Here is a 16,999-nt window from a genome sequence, read left to right on the forward strand (position 1 = left end):
TAAACAGGCAGAGGAAGCAACCATCCCCAAACGCATACCATCCATCGAGGGGGGTGGGTGTGGCTGTGGGGTGTGCTTAACACACCATTGAACTGTTACGCAACACGAACGAACCCACACAGCCACACACAAAAAGCAACACAACACACACATATGTCCGGCGGTGTGGCCCGGCAGACAAATCCCATTTGATGTTCACTCAGCAGAAAGGCAACGCCAATGAAGCATGCAAAAGGTATTTCAGTTTTTCGTTGCCGTTTCTCTGGCTCTGGCTTCAGATTGCTGAGATTTTGGCTTTGTAACTCAAAATCGGGCTGGCAGAGGGAGCAGGAGCAGGAGTGGCAGTGGCCAACAACAACAAGGAGCGAATGTGCAAACATCATGGAAAACGCTGCCCCAGCAACAGCAACAGCAACAACTTTGCCAACAACAAAAGGAAATCCCAAGAAACAAAGGCCGAACGTAGATAAAGACGCTTACAAGCCGCAACCAAGCAAAAAGAAAACTTTTCCTTTTTTTTTTGCAGCTTTTTCGTGCGCTGTTGGCTTTTTTTTTGTTTTCGGCATTTTATTGAACTTTAATTCATTTTGCAGTAGCCAGCAAAATGTGCAGAATAAATTGTTTTATTTAAGTTCTACTTTGTGCAAATGTGGCCCGGCTCGAAGGATGCAGCAGCCCAAAACATCTCTTTTTATTTGTTGCCCCATCTGTGAATGTGCTGTGGAAATGGGAATGGAGAGATCTCCCCCCCTATTGACCATTGGGTCATAAAATGGCTTCCGGTTATACTTCAAGTGAGATTAACTTGTCGTTTACAATTTCCCTTTGATTTGTTTCCAACCGGAATGGGACATTGCTAGACGAGAAGGCTGGGCTATATAGTAGTCGTGGGGAAGCTGGTGCTGGCCGGGCTTTCGCTTTCATCTTGCGACACTCATTGGTGGTGGCTGCAACGACTATGACTATTGCCCTGCACTTGCGGCAAGGTATATTTGTTGTCAAGACAAAATTAGGAGTTATATGGGTGCTTTTTTCTTGGGATTACTGTGCGATTCGAACCCGATTCGAATGTGACAAAGTTCAGGGATTATTTATTAGATGAATGCTTAGACTAGATTTCATTCGTAGACCAATGCGTCCCTTGGCCAAGTTTATGAAGATGCAACATTTTCTATGTGCTTAGGGGGTTGAGTTTTTGTTTTTTCTTTGGCAAACCCACAACAAAAACTATTGTAAAATATTTTAAAACGCCAATGTACGCCACCAATATAAGAAATTTAAAATGCTTTTTTCATATGTAGCCTTTTATAATTAAATTAGAGTTTGAAACCATCTTCAGTGTGTAAATATTTAAAGGAAAATGCAGGTATATTTTCATGTTTGACTGAGTTAAATGAACAAACTTATTAAATAAGTTAAATTGATTGATCGATGAATGCAATTAGTAGAATATTTATTCACTCGCATCTCGCACGGTAAAAACTCCAACGATTGGATTTATTTGCTTTCAGTTTGGCAAGTGTTGGCAACTTCAAATTGCGCTTTTTTAATTCCCCACAAAATGAAAACAATGCTAAACCATTATAGATGAATTTTCTTGTTTTTTTAGTAGGTATTTTTTGTTTTTTTTTTCTGGTTTCTATGTATATTTGGCGAACAAATCGTAGGCCATCAGCGAGTTTTGTAGTCTGTGAAAGTGCTCGGTGCCTTTTTTTTTGCACCATTTCGGATTGAAAAATGCCCATGTAATTGGTGTATTGTTGTTGCCGGGTCTGGTACAAATTGATTTACAACAATTCATTTTCGCCTGGGGCAACCGGCAACCGCTGTGAGACCCAAGCCAGCTGACCAGAACACTTGCGGGCCACAGCTCCGGGAGGAAGGGAGGTAGGTAAAGGTCTCAGGTGTGAGTCTTATTTGTTTTTAAATTGTTTTCCATGCTTTGTTCGGGTTTCTTTTCTCGGTTTGTTCTGATGTTCTGAGCTTGAATGGGAAGCCACACTGAGAGGGCGGGCCACATTTGGTTGAGCTTCTAGCCGGTCCGGGCCGGGCCGGGCCGGGCCTGGCAGTAATGGGCTCCATAGAAGTGCACTCAGCTTTCGCTTTCGCGCTGCACACCTTTTGGGTAAACACAAAACCAAATCTGGCCCAGTTCGCGGCTGCTATGCAATTAAGCCACGCAATCAGAATGCAAGATGAAGGCTCTGCAAACAATTGAATTCGGCGAGGCAGCCAGCACCTGTCAGGAAGGGACCGTCCCAGCCGGTACGGGTCCGAGTCCGGGTCCGGGTCCGGGTCCGGGTTGGTGGCCCAAATGTTGGCAAAATGGCGGCCACAAGCTGCAAAGTCAACATGGCAGCTGACATCTGTCAGATGCTGTTATTTCGCTGCACTTTTAGTTGCCTTTCGGCTCCAGCTAGGCATCTGTGCGCTCTGCTGGTGCTGGTGTTTTGTCCTATATTGCGGCGACTGGTTGGACTCCGTATGTTTGCTGAGCCCGGCCGAGCACTTACAATGGCTTACCAAGGGCCAAATTGGAGCCACTAACGAGCAGTGCCAGATGGCAGCCTCGATCGTGGACCTATTGTTGCATTTGGGGCACCATTTAATTTGCATAAACCATTCAAAATGTTATTTAGATCATTTTTGTATTGCCGATTCTGTATTTTGTATTATATTAAAGCACCTCTTTCGATTAGTTATACGAATACAATTTTATATAATTATTAAATGAGTGTGTCAAAGAAACTAATTCTAATTTCACGCTGATATTTTTTCATATTTTTCCATAAGCTAGAAAGCCCAAGTTCAGTATTTGGCAGTCCGTCAGTATGCATCGATTGCTGATATTAGTGGGTGAGTAAAGACGCTATTTATCTTCCCCTGCTACTCCTCTCTTGCTAAACCCAACTACCATTTACAGTTCAACTGCTGCTCTGGCAGTTCCTACAAACCACTGGCACAACGGGGAGCTTCGATGGCTTTCAGAGGCCTGTGGAAATACCGACGGCACGCCAATACTTGCCGGGCCCTATAAGGATGCAGAGAACTGCAGGACGGACTCGACAAAGAATGTTAATCGATCAACAGAATGTCTCATTTCAAGGAAAAATGGTGGATAACTACTGTTGCTTCTGGGTGTATCAGAAGCATCCAGCGATTCCCGAGCGCTATGAGCATCGCCCAGAGTATCCCTTCGATTTCCTACTCAATGGAGTTTTTCTGAAGAATCAACGCAACTATATCGACGACAAAGCTGCACCATAGGCCATAGTTCCTAAAACCCATAGTTAAATTAAAACCCGTTTGTCCAACAGATAGCAACCTAATGCCTATCGATTGTGTGTGCACTGCTGGTTATGCATTTAATTGGGCCCTGGCCCGGGGCCCACGTACGGCTTAACTCAGGCACAAAATTATAATTAACTTTGTCTGGCTAAAGTTTCCTCAAAACTTGTGATATTTCATTCAGTGACCCCAAAGCGGAGGGAGGTAGCTTTTTGTGCCTAAAAGCCTGACAGCACATAATGGATTTGACACATTATAATCAGGTTTGCATAGTGTCCTTTCCTTCAGTCTTAGTCAGTGTCCCTCCCCTCCCTCTCTCACGCCCTTTCGCCCTGTCCCAGGAGCTTGTAGCTGGCGACGTTTGGGGCTTCTTGGGCACTTTTGACGTGCTTTGCTTATTTGGTCAGCAAGTTGTTGTAGTTAGCAGTAGTAGTTGTTCATCAGCAGCATCTCCATCAGCATCATCGTGCTGAGAATAAGTCGGAGCCGAGAACGTTGATAAATATGCAGCCCGGGCTCGGCTCATGTCTGGGCATTTACTTAGTTAATTAAATTCAACTTCTTCAGTTGAGGGACTTGACTGGGGCAGCATGGGGAGCGGCAAGGGAGCAAGTTTAGTGCTGCCAGGCGAGCTCCTTGACAGAGAGTTGAGCAGGTGGCATAGTCCTACTCCCTGCTGCTCCCTGCTGCTCGTCTTCCTCTCCCGGAGCTGGTGGCAAAAGTTTGCCCAGCGTATTTGCACATATCATAAGTAAATAACTGGGGCGGCCGCCTCGATGTTTGCTTTTAATTTGGCCCTGCCGCCCGCCTTTGGTTTTTAATGTCTTCGGATGATTAGTGCAGATGCACATGCTGCAGTGCATCTTGACCATCTTGGCAGAGCTCCAGCAATTTGCTGCTCCACCGACTCATGAGAATGGTGAACGGATTTAAATTTGCCACAAGGTGACAATACCAACACACCAGTGGGTGGCGTCTGCATTTGTGTTCTTTGGAGCTTTCTCTCTTTTCATGTGTATGGGATGCGATGCTGTGGGTGTGGGCAACTTATGCAAGCAAATAATTTCGATTTAAATCGATTTTAAATGGAATCGAGTGAATGTATGTGCTCGTTTGGTTATGTGAACCTTTTCCATCAGGATTGCATGCTTTTGGGGAGCAAGAATGGGTAAGCAAACGTTATTTAACATATGTATATATTTTTGTGAGTATGTACGCTGTGCTGGGCAACTTCAACACAGAGTCGGTATGTATAATCATTTCATAAATGTGACATACAAATTGGTGTTAGGGTGGCACGGAATGATCTTGTGGTCGAGAATCGCCCAAAAGAAAAGCAACTTTTTTTTTGGTGTTTGTATTATAACTCGCATTCGTGATAATCTCCTTTTTTTAATATAAAATTTTAAAATTTCTAAGTTGCGCGCGTTGCAGTGTTGTAAAGGGGCTACCGTTTTCACTGATCAGCATCGAACAGCTGTTTGAAACGATATATCGATTGAGAACATCGATATATTCGCGCGCATTTCGCAGTTTTGGATCAAAACAAAATTTATTTGCGTTTATTTATTAAATAAACTAAACGTTTGTGTATTGTATTTGAAATGTCTGTGCTGCTGGCGGACATTGACGCCACATGCGCGGCGCTTGGATACAGCGATGGACAGCGCTACCAGGCCGAGCCGGATGCAGCAGAGGGCTTGAAGGTAAAACAAGAAGGGCCCAGATGCGCCTGTTGATCAGCTTGTATTTATTTGTATGTTTATCAAACTTTCTTAGCATTTGATTTGGATCCTGAGACGTGATCTGGACAACCATGAGTACCGCCGCCATCTGGGACGCGCCAAGGTGCTGGAAACGGATTTGGTCTATATGCTGCCCGACTACGTCCAACACGAGGAGCTGTCGGACCTGTTGATTCGCCTGCTGGTCATTCTGACCAATCCCACGCTGCTGCTGTATCGCGAGGGACCCCCCAACGACAACCACGGACGCAAGGTGTTCATGGAGCTGATCGACATCCTGCAGGGCTACAAGTCGGCGTTTGCCAAGGACAAAATCTGGTCAGCTCTGTTTGATAAGCTCAAGCAGGCCCTGGAAATAGTGAGTACTACAACTGTCGTACAGCAAAGCCGATTGAACACCAACCAGTTCGAAATGGCACTAATTTTCGATGAGCAAGGGGTCAACAGAGGGTACAGTAGCGATGACAGCGACGGCGATGAGTCCACACACGGCTACTACACGTGCGTGGTGTGCATGTGCACGGCGGTCTGCCCCCGTGTAAGCTTTTGCGGGCACCTTTTCTGCTCGCGGTGCATTGAAGCCTGGATGCAGGCGCAGGGACCCATCGTCAAGTGTCCCTACTGCAAGTCGCGCATTGCCGAAAAAACTCTGATCACGGTTCAGCCCTTTTCCAACTACAGACAGCGTGGGGCGGCACCCTACCGCAGGTGCAAATCTCTGCAGGAGCATCGCCAGAAAATGCTCCAAGATAATGAGTATATTGAGACACCGGTAAACCTGCCCCAGGCGTCTATGTTTCTGCACGGTGAGATCGAACTGCCTCCGGGACTGTTGCCGCGCTCCAAGCCGCTGGCACCGCAGCTGCTTCGTCAAGTAAAGGAACAGCCTCCCGTGCAGCGAACCTTTGTGGACTACAGCTGGCACCAGCGGGGCATCACTCTCTTCATCATGGTGTTTCTGTTTGCCCTGTTGAATTCCACGCGAGACCTCAAATAGCAGCTTTTCGATTAAAAATTATTTGATTAACATTCTGCAAGATTTACTCCAGACATACATATGTACATACGTACGATGCTAAATAACTTTGTGAATAGATGTCCAATTTCCTTCGTTCCTCCGTTGCTGCGTTGCTGCGTTCCAAGATTTCGTTAATTAGTCTATATAAATGGGCTGGCTCCTGTGGCAAAGCCGCGCAATTATCGTTCGGGCATTTGCGAAACTATTTCTGTAATCTCTATAATCTTTACATTAATGGCCAAGCGGGTACGCAAAAACTTTTAATGGCTCTTGCAGCTGCCAGCAGTCAAGTTTGGTTGGGAGGGGGGTGGGGTATGGAAAATGCTTTTCACTTGTTCCCTCTTTTGCCGTTTCAGTTTTGTTTTGGTGCGCTCTGACTTTTTGATTGTGCTCTCGTCCGTCTCGTTTGTGGGGTCCATAACTAGTTTGAAGTTCATATCTAGTTTATGTATCTGCTCGGTTTCAGCTATCCTTCAGTCCCTTTTATTCCCGCAACAAAGTTGAATCCTTAAAGTGGGAATCTCACTCTGTGGCCTCGGCCAATGTGTTGGGCAGCCAAAGATGAAGTTTAATTTGAAAAATATCCCTCAAAATTAAATCAACAGCAAGTTCCTTTTATTTCAATTTTCTTTTCAAGCAAGAACGCTGGAAAATCCGCAACAAGTCTATTTTAATAAACACCGACGACAAGTGTGGGGTGCAAACACTTCCATCCTGACAAACAAAATACAGACCAATTCCATAATAGGCTCAGGCATCAGCGTTGAATCAACCGAATCTAATTCGATGGTGGATCTACGTCTAGTCGCTGGCCACAAAAGCAAAAGCACCGCAACAATGATTGCCAATCTGTGTGGGTGTGTCTGTACCACACCAATGCTTTTATTTGTTAGTTTGTAAATGCTACAAAAAATAGTGTTTAAATCGAACCACAGGATAGGTTCGTAGTGCATGACTTTACATGCCCTTGCTGATTACTTTAGTAGCTGTAGTAGCCTCTGGGCTTGTGAAGAGATGCAATTTTACCAGCTGTGATCACAGCTTTACCTTCAGTGAGAACAGATTTCAATAGAGACTAGTCTCGCTCATGTTTAGAGTATGGACATTTCGACGTGGGTTATGTTTGCCAGAAAAAGGAAAAAGCTGCTTTTAAAAGGCAATTTAAAGTTTGTTTTTGGACTTTCCATGGCACGGGTTTTGTATTCTTTTGCTATTTATTTTGGTAATTACATATATTAAGTGTTTTCTTGCTTAATCTTGTGTACAAATAACAACAAAATATACGCGTAGTACTTGGTAATTCTGTTTAAAATTCTAAATTTGGTCCAAATGGTAAATGATGGTTGGCCAGGCCCAAAAATCCGCTTCAGGCAGACTCCTTAGAAGTTCACAATAAAAAGATAATCTCTGGATTTTTGTGCGCAATTGGAAGAGAAACTTAGGGTTGATTGCCATAAAGTTGATATTAGAAATTAACTTTAAATATAAAATTGGGTCAAACTATGTTTTTAGCCAACAAAAAAGATAATGCAGCAAGGCATAGAGTTATCTGGCTGTATCTGTATCCTAGCAACCTAAACAATAAAAACTTGAGCCTCCAAGATGGAAAATCGTTAAGGAGCGAACGGGGGTAGCCCAAACCTTCTCGGTTTAGCGCAACGACACAAATAAATTCATTTAAAGCCGATTGAATCGACATTCATAACACTCCGGGGAGCAATTCCAAAGGATTTTCATGGGGCTTCGTTTCCAGCGCTGCCATCGCCATTGCCAGCAAAGAGCCGCCCGAGGATTTTGTTTGCATTTTCATTTTTTTTTTTAGGGAGCATTTCCCTCTTTTATTTCTTTTATTTTTCGCTTTTCTGCTTTTCTGCTTTTTTGTTAGGTTAAATACAGGCGAATTTCTATATGGATGCTGTCTATTTGTTGTCGTTGATAATGAATGTGTGCGAGGATTTTTCCGCTGCTGCCTCTGGCTGTGCGGCAGTTACCCCTGTAGCCTGCCCCTCCTCCTCCTCCTCCCCGTCCCTATGGCTTGTTCTTGCTGGCTGACTTTTTATGCTTTACTTCTTTATTTGCGTCGCGCCGACTTACACGCTTTGATGTATGCGCGGCGAGCAGCCAAGTGGACCGACCAAAGAAGGCGCTTGAGCGGGGTGCGGGGAGCGATATAGAAAGGACTTGAAGGAGTAGGTGGAGGGAGGACTTTCGAGCTTTCAGTTTTGAATGAGCCACCTCCGTGTTGTTGCTGTTGCTGTTGTTGCGTAGGGAAACCAAAAACGGAAGTCATTATTAACTTTGGCTTTGAGATGGGAGGCTCGGGGTCTTGGGTGGGTCCCTCTGCCGGCTGCTTGCTGCCTTCCTTGCCTCGATCTGGATAGGGTGTCTGTGTCCGTGTCCGTGTTCGTGTCCGTATCCGTATCCGGGTAGGAGTCGAGTCGCAGCTGGCTTGTAGGCACAAAAGCCGCATTAGTTGTATTTATTTTTAAGCTCACAGCAGCAACTGTAATGGCCTGGTCCTCCTCTGCCTCCACCCCCACCCCCACCCACACTCACATCCGCATCACCCTACCCATTCCATCCCATCCCTGACATACCCACCGTGGCATTCCCTTATCGCCCACACCCAGCTCAAATTGATTTCAACTTGACTTTGTTGTGGTCCCGTCGCTTGGTTGGGCCGCCGGGCTATTCTGCCTTGAGTCGGGGCTTCCGTTTCACAGTCGAGCTACATAAATTTGCAATTTAATTTAATTTAATTTCATTTGATTATTTTAAGTTGACTCGCGGGATTTGGTGCTTAGATTTTTACACTGGGACTTAGTGCAGCATTTTATTACACTGACTTCTAATGTCTTCCGTTTTTCGTTTTCCCACTGAATTTCAGGGATTTGCCATACGCAGCGAGGAGCAGAATTTGCTGATTGAACGTATCCTGGTGCTGGTGCGGAATGTGCTGCAGGTGCCGGCCAATCCGGAGGCCGAGTGTCGGGCGGACAATGATGCCAGTTTGCATGACCAGGTCATTTGGGCGCTGCACCAAACGGGCATGCTGGATCTGGTGCTGTTCGTCATCTCCTCACCAGATGAGGAACAGTTTCATCTGCACGGCCTCGAGATCCTCTGCTTGCTGTACAGGGAACAGGTTAGTTCACGTCTGTCTGGCTTAAACGTCTTTCCATTCCAATTAATCCCAATTTGAATGTATTGCAGAGCGCCGAATCGCTGGCCGACGCTTCACTGCAGCGCAGTCTGGGCGAGAAGCAACGCGATCAGCAGGAGCTGCTGGCCGCTCGACGGCGAGAGCGGGCTCGTCGTCAGGCCCGTCCACCAACGGGCAGGCATTCGCGCTTTGGCGGCACCTACGTCATACGCAACATGAAGTCCGTGTCCGATCGCGATGTGATTTGCCATCAGGCTCTGGAGCGGGTCGCATCGATAGACTTCGATCGCGAGAAGCAGCAGCAGAAGCGCTCGCATCGCCACATCAAGGAGGAGGCGCAGGTGACCCGGAGGAGCGCATTTACAGTTAGGTAAGGCAGAGAGATATCTGCGGCACTCTGGCCGCCATATCCATTTGTCTGCGGCCACTTCCTGCACTTTGGCTTGTCTCTATTGTGTGGCTGTAGCGGCCATTAGCATCAGAATTGTTATGGCCCGACAGCCAGGCCACATCCACATCTCCCAACCCATTCCATTTCAACCTTATCCCGGCCATTGATTTTCGATTTTACGCCGGCAGAACGACGAGTCCAGAGATGGAGCCGGAGCGAGTGAGCAAGCGTATAAAATAATATTCAATAATAAATGAAGCCATTTCCTTTGGTCGCCGCCACCCACTGCCCCCCGCTGCCACTGCCTGTTACTTACGTTATTTTATAGAATCGCACAATTGGCTGCTGGGGGCTCTCCCGCTTGGGGTTCTGTGCCCGGGCTAAACAATATCTTGGCCGTTTACAAGGCGGTGGCGCCTCTGTCCCCGTTCCCCCTAATGGCCACCTGGTGCAGCTATTTTATGCTTCTCCGCTAACCAACAAACTGCTTAAAGGGATATCCCAGCCACATTGCCCAGGATGCTGCCTTTCCGGGGGCAGCTTCGACTGTTACAGCAAATGCATTTGCCGCAGTACCATGTTCTCATTTATTTTTCCTTGTTCCTGCTATACCCTAGCTGTGAAAAAATGCCTACGAAAATAGTCAGAAAATCTCAGGAAATTGAAAATTGAAAGGAATATCTGAAGAATCAACCACATACGAGTATTAAATGCACACGAAAGAGCATTCAAAATTCGTCTGCGGCGCATAAGAAATTTTCGCAATTTGTGGCAAGCATAAAAACCTTTGCAAAGATAAAACTGCAGCAGAAGGAGCGGCAACTTGGCGGCGCCATTGGCAAGGCATCGGCTTTCTGCATCGCCATCGGCATCGGCATCGACTTTGGGAATCTCTCTCTGCCCAGCGAGCCATGCAATTTTCAAGTAAAATCCTCAAAAGGTTTTTCCCATTTGCTGCTGCGATTTTCTTGCCGGCCGGCCCCTGGCAACATTTTTGCTTGTTAGTCCTGCACTGACTTTTGCTTGTTGGCCCGGACCCGGGCCGGTCCCGTCCCTGTCTCCGTCTGGTTTATGGGTAAGATGCTATTGGAGCAAATCTTTAGGCGCCCATAAATTGATAGAGCAGAACAAATGTGTCCGAGTCGTCGCCGGAAGCTGTGATTAGACATCTTCAAATGTCCCATCCAAAAGGTGGGGGGGGTACAGCAAAGGATTGGCAAGCAACCAGCCCCACTGGGAGTCGTACGGGCGGGCACGTATGCGGCCGAAGTTCATCAATGTCGCGTGTTAGATCCCCGTGGCCCAAGCAACGTACATACAACAATTTGTTAGCCCCACCACAAGTGCATGTTGCAATAAGCCGGCAAGAGGTTGCCATTTTTTGTTTGCTCCTTTCGTTGCCGTTGGCATAAATTAATCCGCGTCGGCATCGATGCGTTGGATTTGTGTTCTGCCTGCGGTCGGTCGGTCGGCTCGCAGAGATTGCTCCCTGCACGGATGGATGGGTGGATGGGTGGTTGGGTGCGCCTGGGTGCCTGGGTGCTTTGGTGCTTGGGTGCCTGGGTGCGCCTGGTTGGTTGGTTGGTTGCATCTTTTAGCCAGCTTTGCGCAAATAAATTGGCCAGGCGAAATTTATTGCATCAACGTTACCAAATGCCGCTGCAGCGTTCGCATTTGTTATATACTCGTAAACTGATAGAGGACGCCGCTCGCTTTCAATCAATATTATTGTGGTATAACCATTTTTCATTGCATCGCATCGCATCGCACCCCATCCAACTATCCAACTGACTTTCGTATTTTCATTCAATTTTTGTAATTTTTTATATATATATATATTTTTGTTTCTGTGTTTTCTTTTGCAGACTGTGCCTGCGCGAATACTGCATCGAGGTGCTCCGGTCCGCTTACAACACACTGGTGAGGCAGGTGCGTCGTGTGCTGGAACGCAATGCCGGCTCGTCGAGTCACGATGACTCCTATCTATTGTGGGCCATTCGATTTTTCATGGAGTTCAATCGTTTGAGTGGTCTACAATTGCAGTTAGTCAGGTGAGTGTGTGTGGCTGTGACTTACATTTGCCAATGTCAATGCAATGTCATGCAGGCCTGCCTGGCTTCTAGGCTCCCGAGATATGCGCTGCGCTTGTCTAAAGTGTTCAAATTAATTGCCTATAAGTTTCAAGGGGCGCTTGCCAAGTGATTTGATCAGATGGTGATGGTGCTGATGAATGAGCTTTGAGCTACCCATCATGAGCTTCAGTGGGTAACGAAACGCTGACCTCGACAACGACTTCGACTAGGAACCAAGTCAGCAGTTATGCAAATCTTGGCCCAGAAGCTCGCTCTTAGCCTGCACTGCTCCATCGAGGCTTTCAATCAAATTACTTTGCAGCACACTTCAGATGAAACAATTTCGGCAAAACTTATTTCTTTGGCCACTCGCACTTTGAATATTTTTCATCAAATCAGTTTGGATGCTGTGGAAATTGAAAATCGCAGTCAGCTAAAGCCAGTGGAGATTCTTTAAGGATACTATAATCCATTGGCGAAAATTCAAAGTGGATGGAATACTTTTTGTTTTATGGAACAGCAAAAACTTTCTGTTCGTTTGCTTCATTTAAGGATGGTGGGGTTTTACATGGAGATGTTTTTTAAATCTTATAGCGTAGAGAGATAATATCAGAGTTCATATCAGTATATTTAATTCAATTTTGGAATTTTAATAAATCGATTTTGTTAAAGCTTTTAAATTTTTTCTTAATCGCATTACAAGAAAATATAAAATTGGTTTTCTTGAAACGTTTTCTTCTCTTTCGAATAAGCTTCAAAAGCTGTGAATCTGCCATAAAAGCCATCCATCATTTGAGACATTGAAGGGAGAAAATCAGAATTTTCCTCTTAAGTGGAAGTTCCGGGGTCTTCGCTTTGCGTTTTCCGCTTTCTTTTCTTTTTATGACAAAAGGGAAAAGTGCGCTGCAAATAAAGTTTTGCGCCACGACAATTTCGCATTTGCCATTCGCACTTTGTACCCCCCACTCCATGCCAACAATTTTCCGGAAAATGGTCAAGCAGCGTGTCAATACAAAAAGTGATACGTTGCCACTGCTCCCTGCTCCCTGCTCCCTGCCACCGCTCCTATGTACATATGTACTTCTGCTTCGTTGTGGTGACCGCACAATTTGTATGTCATTGTTCGGGGTCCTGTGTCATGGGTCCTGGCTCCTGGCTCCTGAGTACTGTCCGCCATCAGCGTTTCGTCACTTGAGTTTTATTGCATTACTTTTGTACAAGGGACACAAACACATGCACAAATCAAAGCCAGGACGCCAATCGTTGACCTACGGCACTTGGCCATTTTACAACTTCATGGGAGGACGGGTCCACCGCCTGGCCTGGGGGAACAGTCTAATATTCCTTTGCCAAAAGGAATCAACTGAATCCAAGACTGACCCGACCCCTTGCACATCCCTCGCTGCCACTACCACAGCAACAGCCACTGCCACAGCCACTACCATTGCCATTGCCATTGCTGCTGTTGTTGTCCTCATTCTTGTCCAGCATGCTGTTAATAAAATTTTGCGTTCTTTATGCTGTCATCCGGCTGACGTTGCTCCTTGCCCGGCAACGCTTCGTTTTCCCCTCTGCTCTTCGTCCGCTGTCTGCTGGCTGCTGTCCGCTGTGTGGTGGGAAATTTCTTTAAAATTGTTTTGGTTACTTTCAAATTAGTTTCTGAATGACAACAATGAAGCTTTGCAAAAATGTTGTCATTCCGTTGGCGCAAAGTTTTTGGTGAACCCATTCTCTCTGCGTCCCTTCAGCTTCAGAACGGGGGGCGACTGGACTGGACTGGACGACTCCCTCGCACTATTCTAAGTTGCTGCTTGGTTGGTTGCTTCTGTTGTTGCTCCTTCTGCTGCTGCTCCTTCTGCTGCTGCTCCTTCTGCTGCTGCTCCTTCTTCTGATGCTCCTTCTGCTGCTGATGCTGCTGCGGCTGCTCCTGTTTTCATTTTTACCATTACAACGCCCTGGCCTGTCCCTGTGCCTTTTATCATACTTTTTCGTCTCACTTTCTTAGCCCCCTATCTCCGCTAGGCCCTCTCTCTACATCATTGGACCTCTTTCTGCCTGCCGTATATACTCGTACACATCTATATGTATATGTATATGTACTTGGCAACCATAAAACTTTCTGTTTATTTCCTCAAATGCAATTTGACGCTTCCCGCCCCCGCCCTGAACTTTCTTTATCGTCTGCCATTTTCTACTGATTTTGCACTATATAAAGCATGGCATTGCTGTAATGTATGGCCTGCCTCCCTCTCAGATGGGCTAACTTTCTGCCACCAGCCCCAGCCCGAAACAAAAATAAAAGTGAAATTGAGTTTGTCATTTTATTTATGCGAGTACAAAGCTTTGATACAGAATACTAGGACTGATCGGCTTGCAGAATTAATTTAAATCTTTATTATTACATTTAAAGAAACCTCAAGGAAGGCATGGCTATTAATGTTACATTTATCTGCAATTGATAAACACTTATTTATGCTAAAAAGATTTCGATCGTGAAAGCTTTTACTTTTCTGGCGAACTTTTAATTTTTTTCCAGAATATACCCAAAAGTGTCGCATAGTTCGGAAGAGCCTCGTTTGCTTGTTGCACTGGAATAATTTATAGAAAGCAGTCCGCCGCATCAATCACTGCGTGTTTCTGCACCTCCAGTGCCGATTCAGACAACTCTGACAGTTTCGCGTAGTTGCTCATTGCAATTTTATTGATTTTATAATTTATTTATTTGCCTTGCTATTGGTGGCGACTCCACCGCCTTCGGCTGCCTCCGCACAGCTGTAATTAATTTGATTTTAATGCCTCTTCAAATGCTTTCGACGTTGTCGCAGCGCCAGTTTCGCAAACTTTAATGGTCGCCGCAGCAGACGTCGCTCTGCTAATTTGGCCGGGTTGCAGGCGAATTCTGTGTGCAGCAGTGTAAGTGAGGTGAGTGTGTGGGTGAGTGGGCGCCTGCCTGGGTGCCAGGTGCTTCCCATTAAACAACAACGTGCGGCTTGTCACCGCCCACTGGTCCCCACCATGTCAGGCAGGCAGTGGATTGGGGATCGTAGCAAGTTGAACTTAGGCTGGCTGGCTGGCTGGATGGCTGGCGTTCATTTCTAGCGCTACTTAAAAATTAATTTTGTTAATGAGTTTTTCGCAGAGCAAGCTGAAAGTTGCAGGGGCAAGCTGCTTACCTGCTTCGCCGCTCCTTGCATCCAACTTTGGCCCAACTTTAAAACAGTATTCCACTACTACATACTTACATATGCGCAGATACATATAAATACATTCATACATATAACGAATCCTTGTTTGGCTTTTCCATTTCATTCGCAGCGAATCGCTGAGCGTGCAATGCTTCCACTGGGTCCTGACGCGCATGCAACATGACATGGACATGATTGTGAGCGACAAGAAACAGGCGCGTCTCTGGGCCAAGCGACTGCATGTGGCCCTTCTGGTAAGTTGCAGCAGCAGCAGCTGCTAGTCTTTTTCCTGTAACTGTAACTGTTCCTGGTCCCTGCCCCCCCTTGTACTCCTGCTGGCCATCTAAGCATTACGAGCTGTGCGAGTGTGGGTCTGTTGTTGTTTGCTTTGGCACTGTACGCACGAGAGTAAGTGCACTTTTGGGTGCACTCTGTTGCCGCTCGTCGTTTGCCTTGGATTACGCCGGTACTTAAGCCAACTGAATGGACCTTAAAGAACACCGGAATGATGCGACAAACAACCAATAAAGCACTGAGAACTTAGCTTTGTCCGCTATTAGTTAGGAATTCCTTTTAAGTAAAAAAATGTGATTTAAGAGTCCTGAGATACCAAACTCGAACATTTATTGGAGCAGCTATCCCTGAAATTATAATTGCAAATCGTATTTAATTATATCCGGGAGAAATGAGAAATTTATGAGCCACAGCTAATAACTGTTTCCAACACATACAGCTTAAGTCTGAGGCAAATTTAATCCACTTTAAAGCTCCATCAATGCCATTCACACTGAACGTTGTTTGCAATGGCCCCCCGGGTAAAGGAGAATGAATATATGTACGATTCTATATGGTTATACTCATTAGTCAGAGCCGAGACTCATTACAATGCAACTCACACGCACACGACCCACACACACGACCCATACAGGACTCAGGTTACAGATCATACCCATACCCATTCCTTAGCCCCTTCGGCAATCAAACTCTGAACGTCTGCCAAGTTAATGCTTACCAATTTTTTAATTAAAGACATTCCGGGAATTGCTGCAGAGCTTGCTGGCCCTGCAGAAGCTAAAGGATGACAACGCGCGGGCCCTTTTTGATATGCTACTGAACAACGTATGCTATGTCCTGGAGTATAGGGAGACAATACTGCATTTGTTAATGAACTACAACGAGGCGCACAGCACAAAGTGAGTACCCGAGCGACTAACCATTCCAACTATGCACATGCATAGCGATTGGAAATAACTGGCCCAACCCTCACCCTCACCCTCAGACCCACGCCTGACTAGCAGCCGGGAGCCCAGAGCCAAGAGCCAGGAGACAGGGCAGCAGCCAGGCTGGGCTCGGCTCGGCTTGGCTGCATTCCTGATAGTAAGTGGAAATGGGCGGAGACCTCATGGTATTCGCAAATAAGCAAGCCAAACAAACGCTGCCTAATGGGATTACTATTGAGAGTAGTTGCCCCGTTGCCCCTCCGAAATATTCAGCGACTGGCAATAGATTCAGCTTCGGCTTCAGCCCGCACTCGTCCTGACAATCAGGCATTGTTTGTATTAACGGCATGCCTTTGTCTTAAGTCCGTGGTCTGTTTGTTTGGCTATTTGCACAGATGTCTGATCTATACATATGTATATATATATATATATATAGTACGTACATGTACGTATATGCAAGTGTATATGCGTGTGATTTCCTTCCTTCCTCCCCCCAAAAAGCACACAGCGGTAAATGAACTAGTTGCGCTTTGGCATTTTTGGATGGAAAGCGTCGAGGAGTGGAGGGTTGGCTAAAAGTTTAATTGATTTTACAAGCATGTGCAGCACGCGTGCCCCAGCATAAGAATTATGCCATTTGATGGGAGCAAGCGCATGTGGCATATAGTGCATTTTGGGGTCGAGTCGTGCACCGTTACCGTTGCTGAATCCTAATTGCCGATTTAGCTGCGCTCGCACCAGCGAGCTGCCCCACAATGGTGCGGTTCCTTGATAAATCACTGAAGAGCATTGAAAATTGTGTGCAGCTCGACTAGATTTAGCAGCAGATTTTCATGATATACTCGTACTTATGGGAGCGTGTGTGTGTGTGTGTGAATGTGGATGGCAATCTGCTGCTCTGGGAGAGTATTTTAAAC

At 46.1% G+C, this 16,999-nt stretch overlaps 2 protein-coding genes across 2 annotated transcripts in view; both read left to right on the forward strand.

The window, feature by feature from the left end:
- The first annotated feature begins 4,808 nt into the window (after nt 1-4,808).
- Nucleotides 4,809-16,999, forward strand: part of LOC111066881 (protein timeless homolog) — a 69,698-nt gene continuing 57,507 nt past the window's right edge. The window contains 7 exon segments of the mRNA XM_022355816.2: nt 4,809-4,994; nt 5,068-5,391; nt 8,939-9,196; nt 9,265-9,584; nt 11,471-11,656; nt 14,993-15,116; nt 15,892-16,055. Coding sequence (XP_022211508.2) covers nt 4,893-4,994; nt 5,068-5,391; nt 8,939-9,196; nt 9,265-9,584; nt 11,471-11,656; nt 14,993-15,116; nt 15,892-16,055 — 1,478 coding nt within the window. The 5' untranslated portion in view covers nt 4,809-4,892.
- Nucleotides 5,398-6,126, forward strand: LOC111066883 (E3 ubiquitin-protein ligase CBL-B). The gene has a single exon (XM_022355820.2). The coding sequence runs from the start codon at nt 5,446-5,448 to the stop codon at nt 6,028-6,030; it is 585 nt and encodes a 194-aa protein (XP_022211512.2). The 5' UTR covers nt 5,398-5,445; the 3' UTR covers nt 6,031-6,126.

The sequence above is a fragment of the Drosophila obscura genome, unplaced genomic scaffold, assembly GCF_018151105.1.
Source record: "Drosophila obscura isolate BZ-5 IFL unplaced genomic scaffold, ASM1815110v1 contig_150, whole genome shotgun sequence".
Lineage (NCBI taxonomy): Eukaryota > Metazoa > Arthropoda > Insecta > Diptera > Drosophilidae > Drosophila > Drosophila obscura.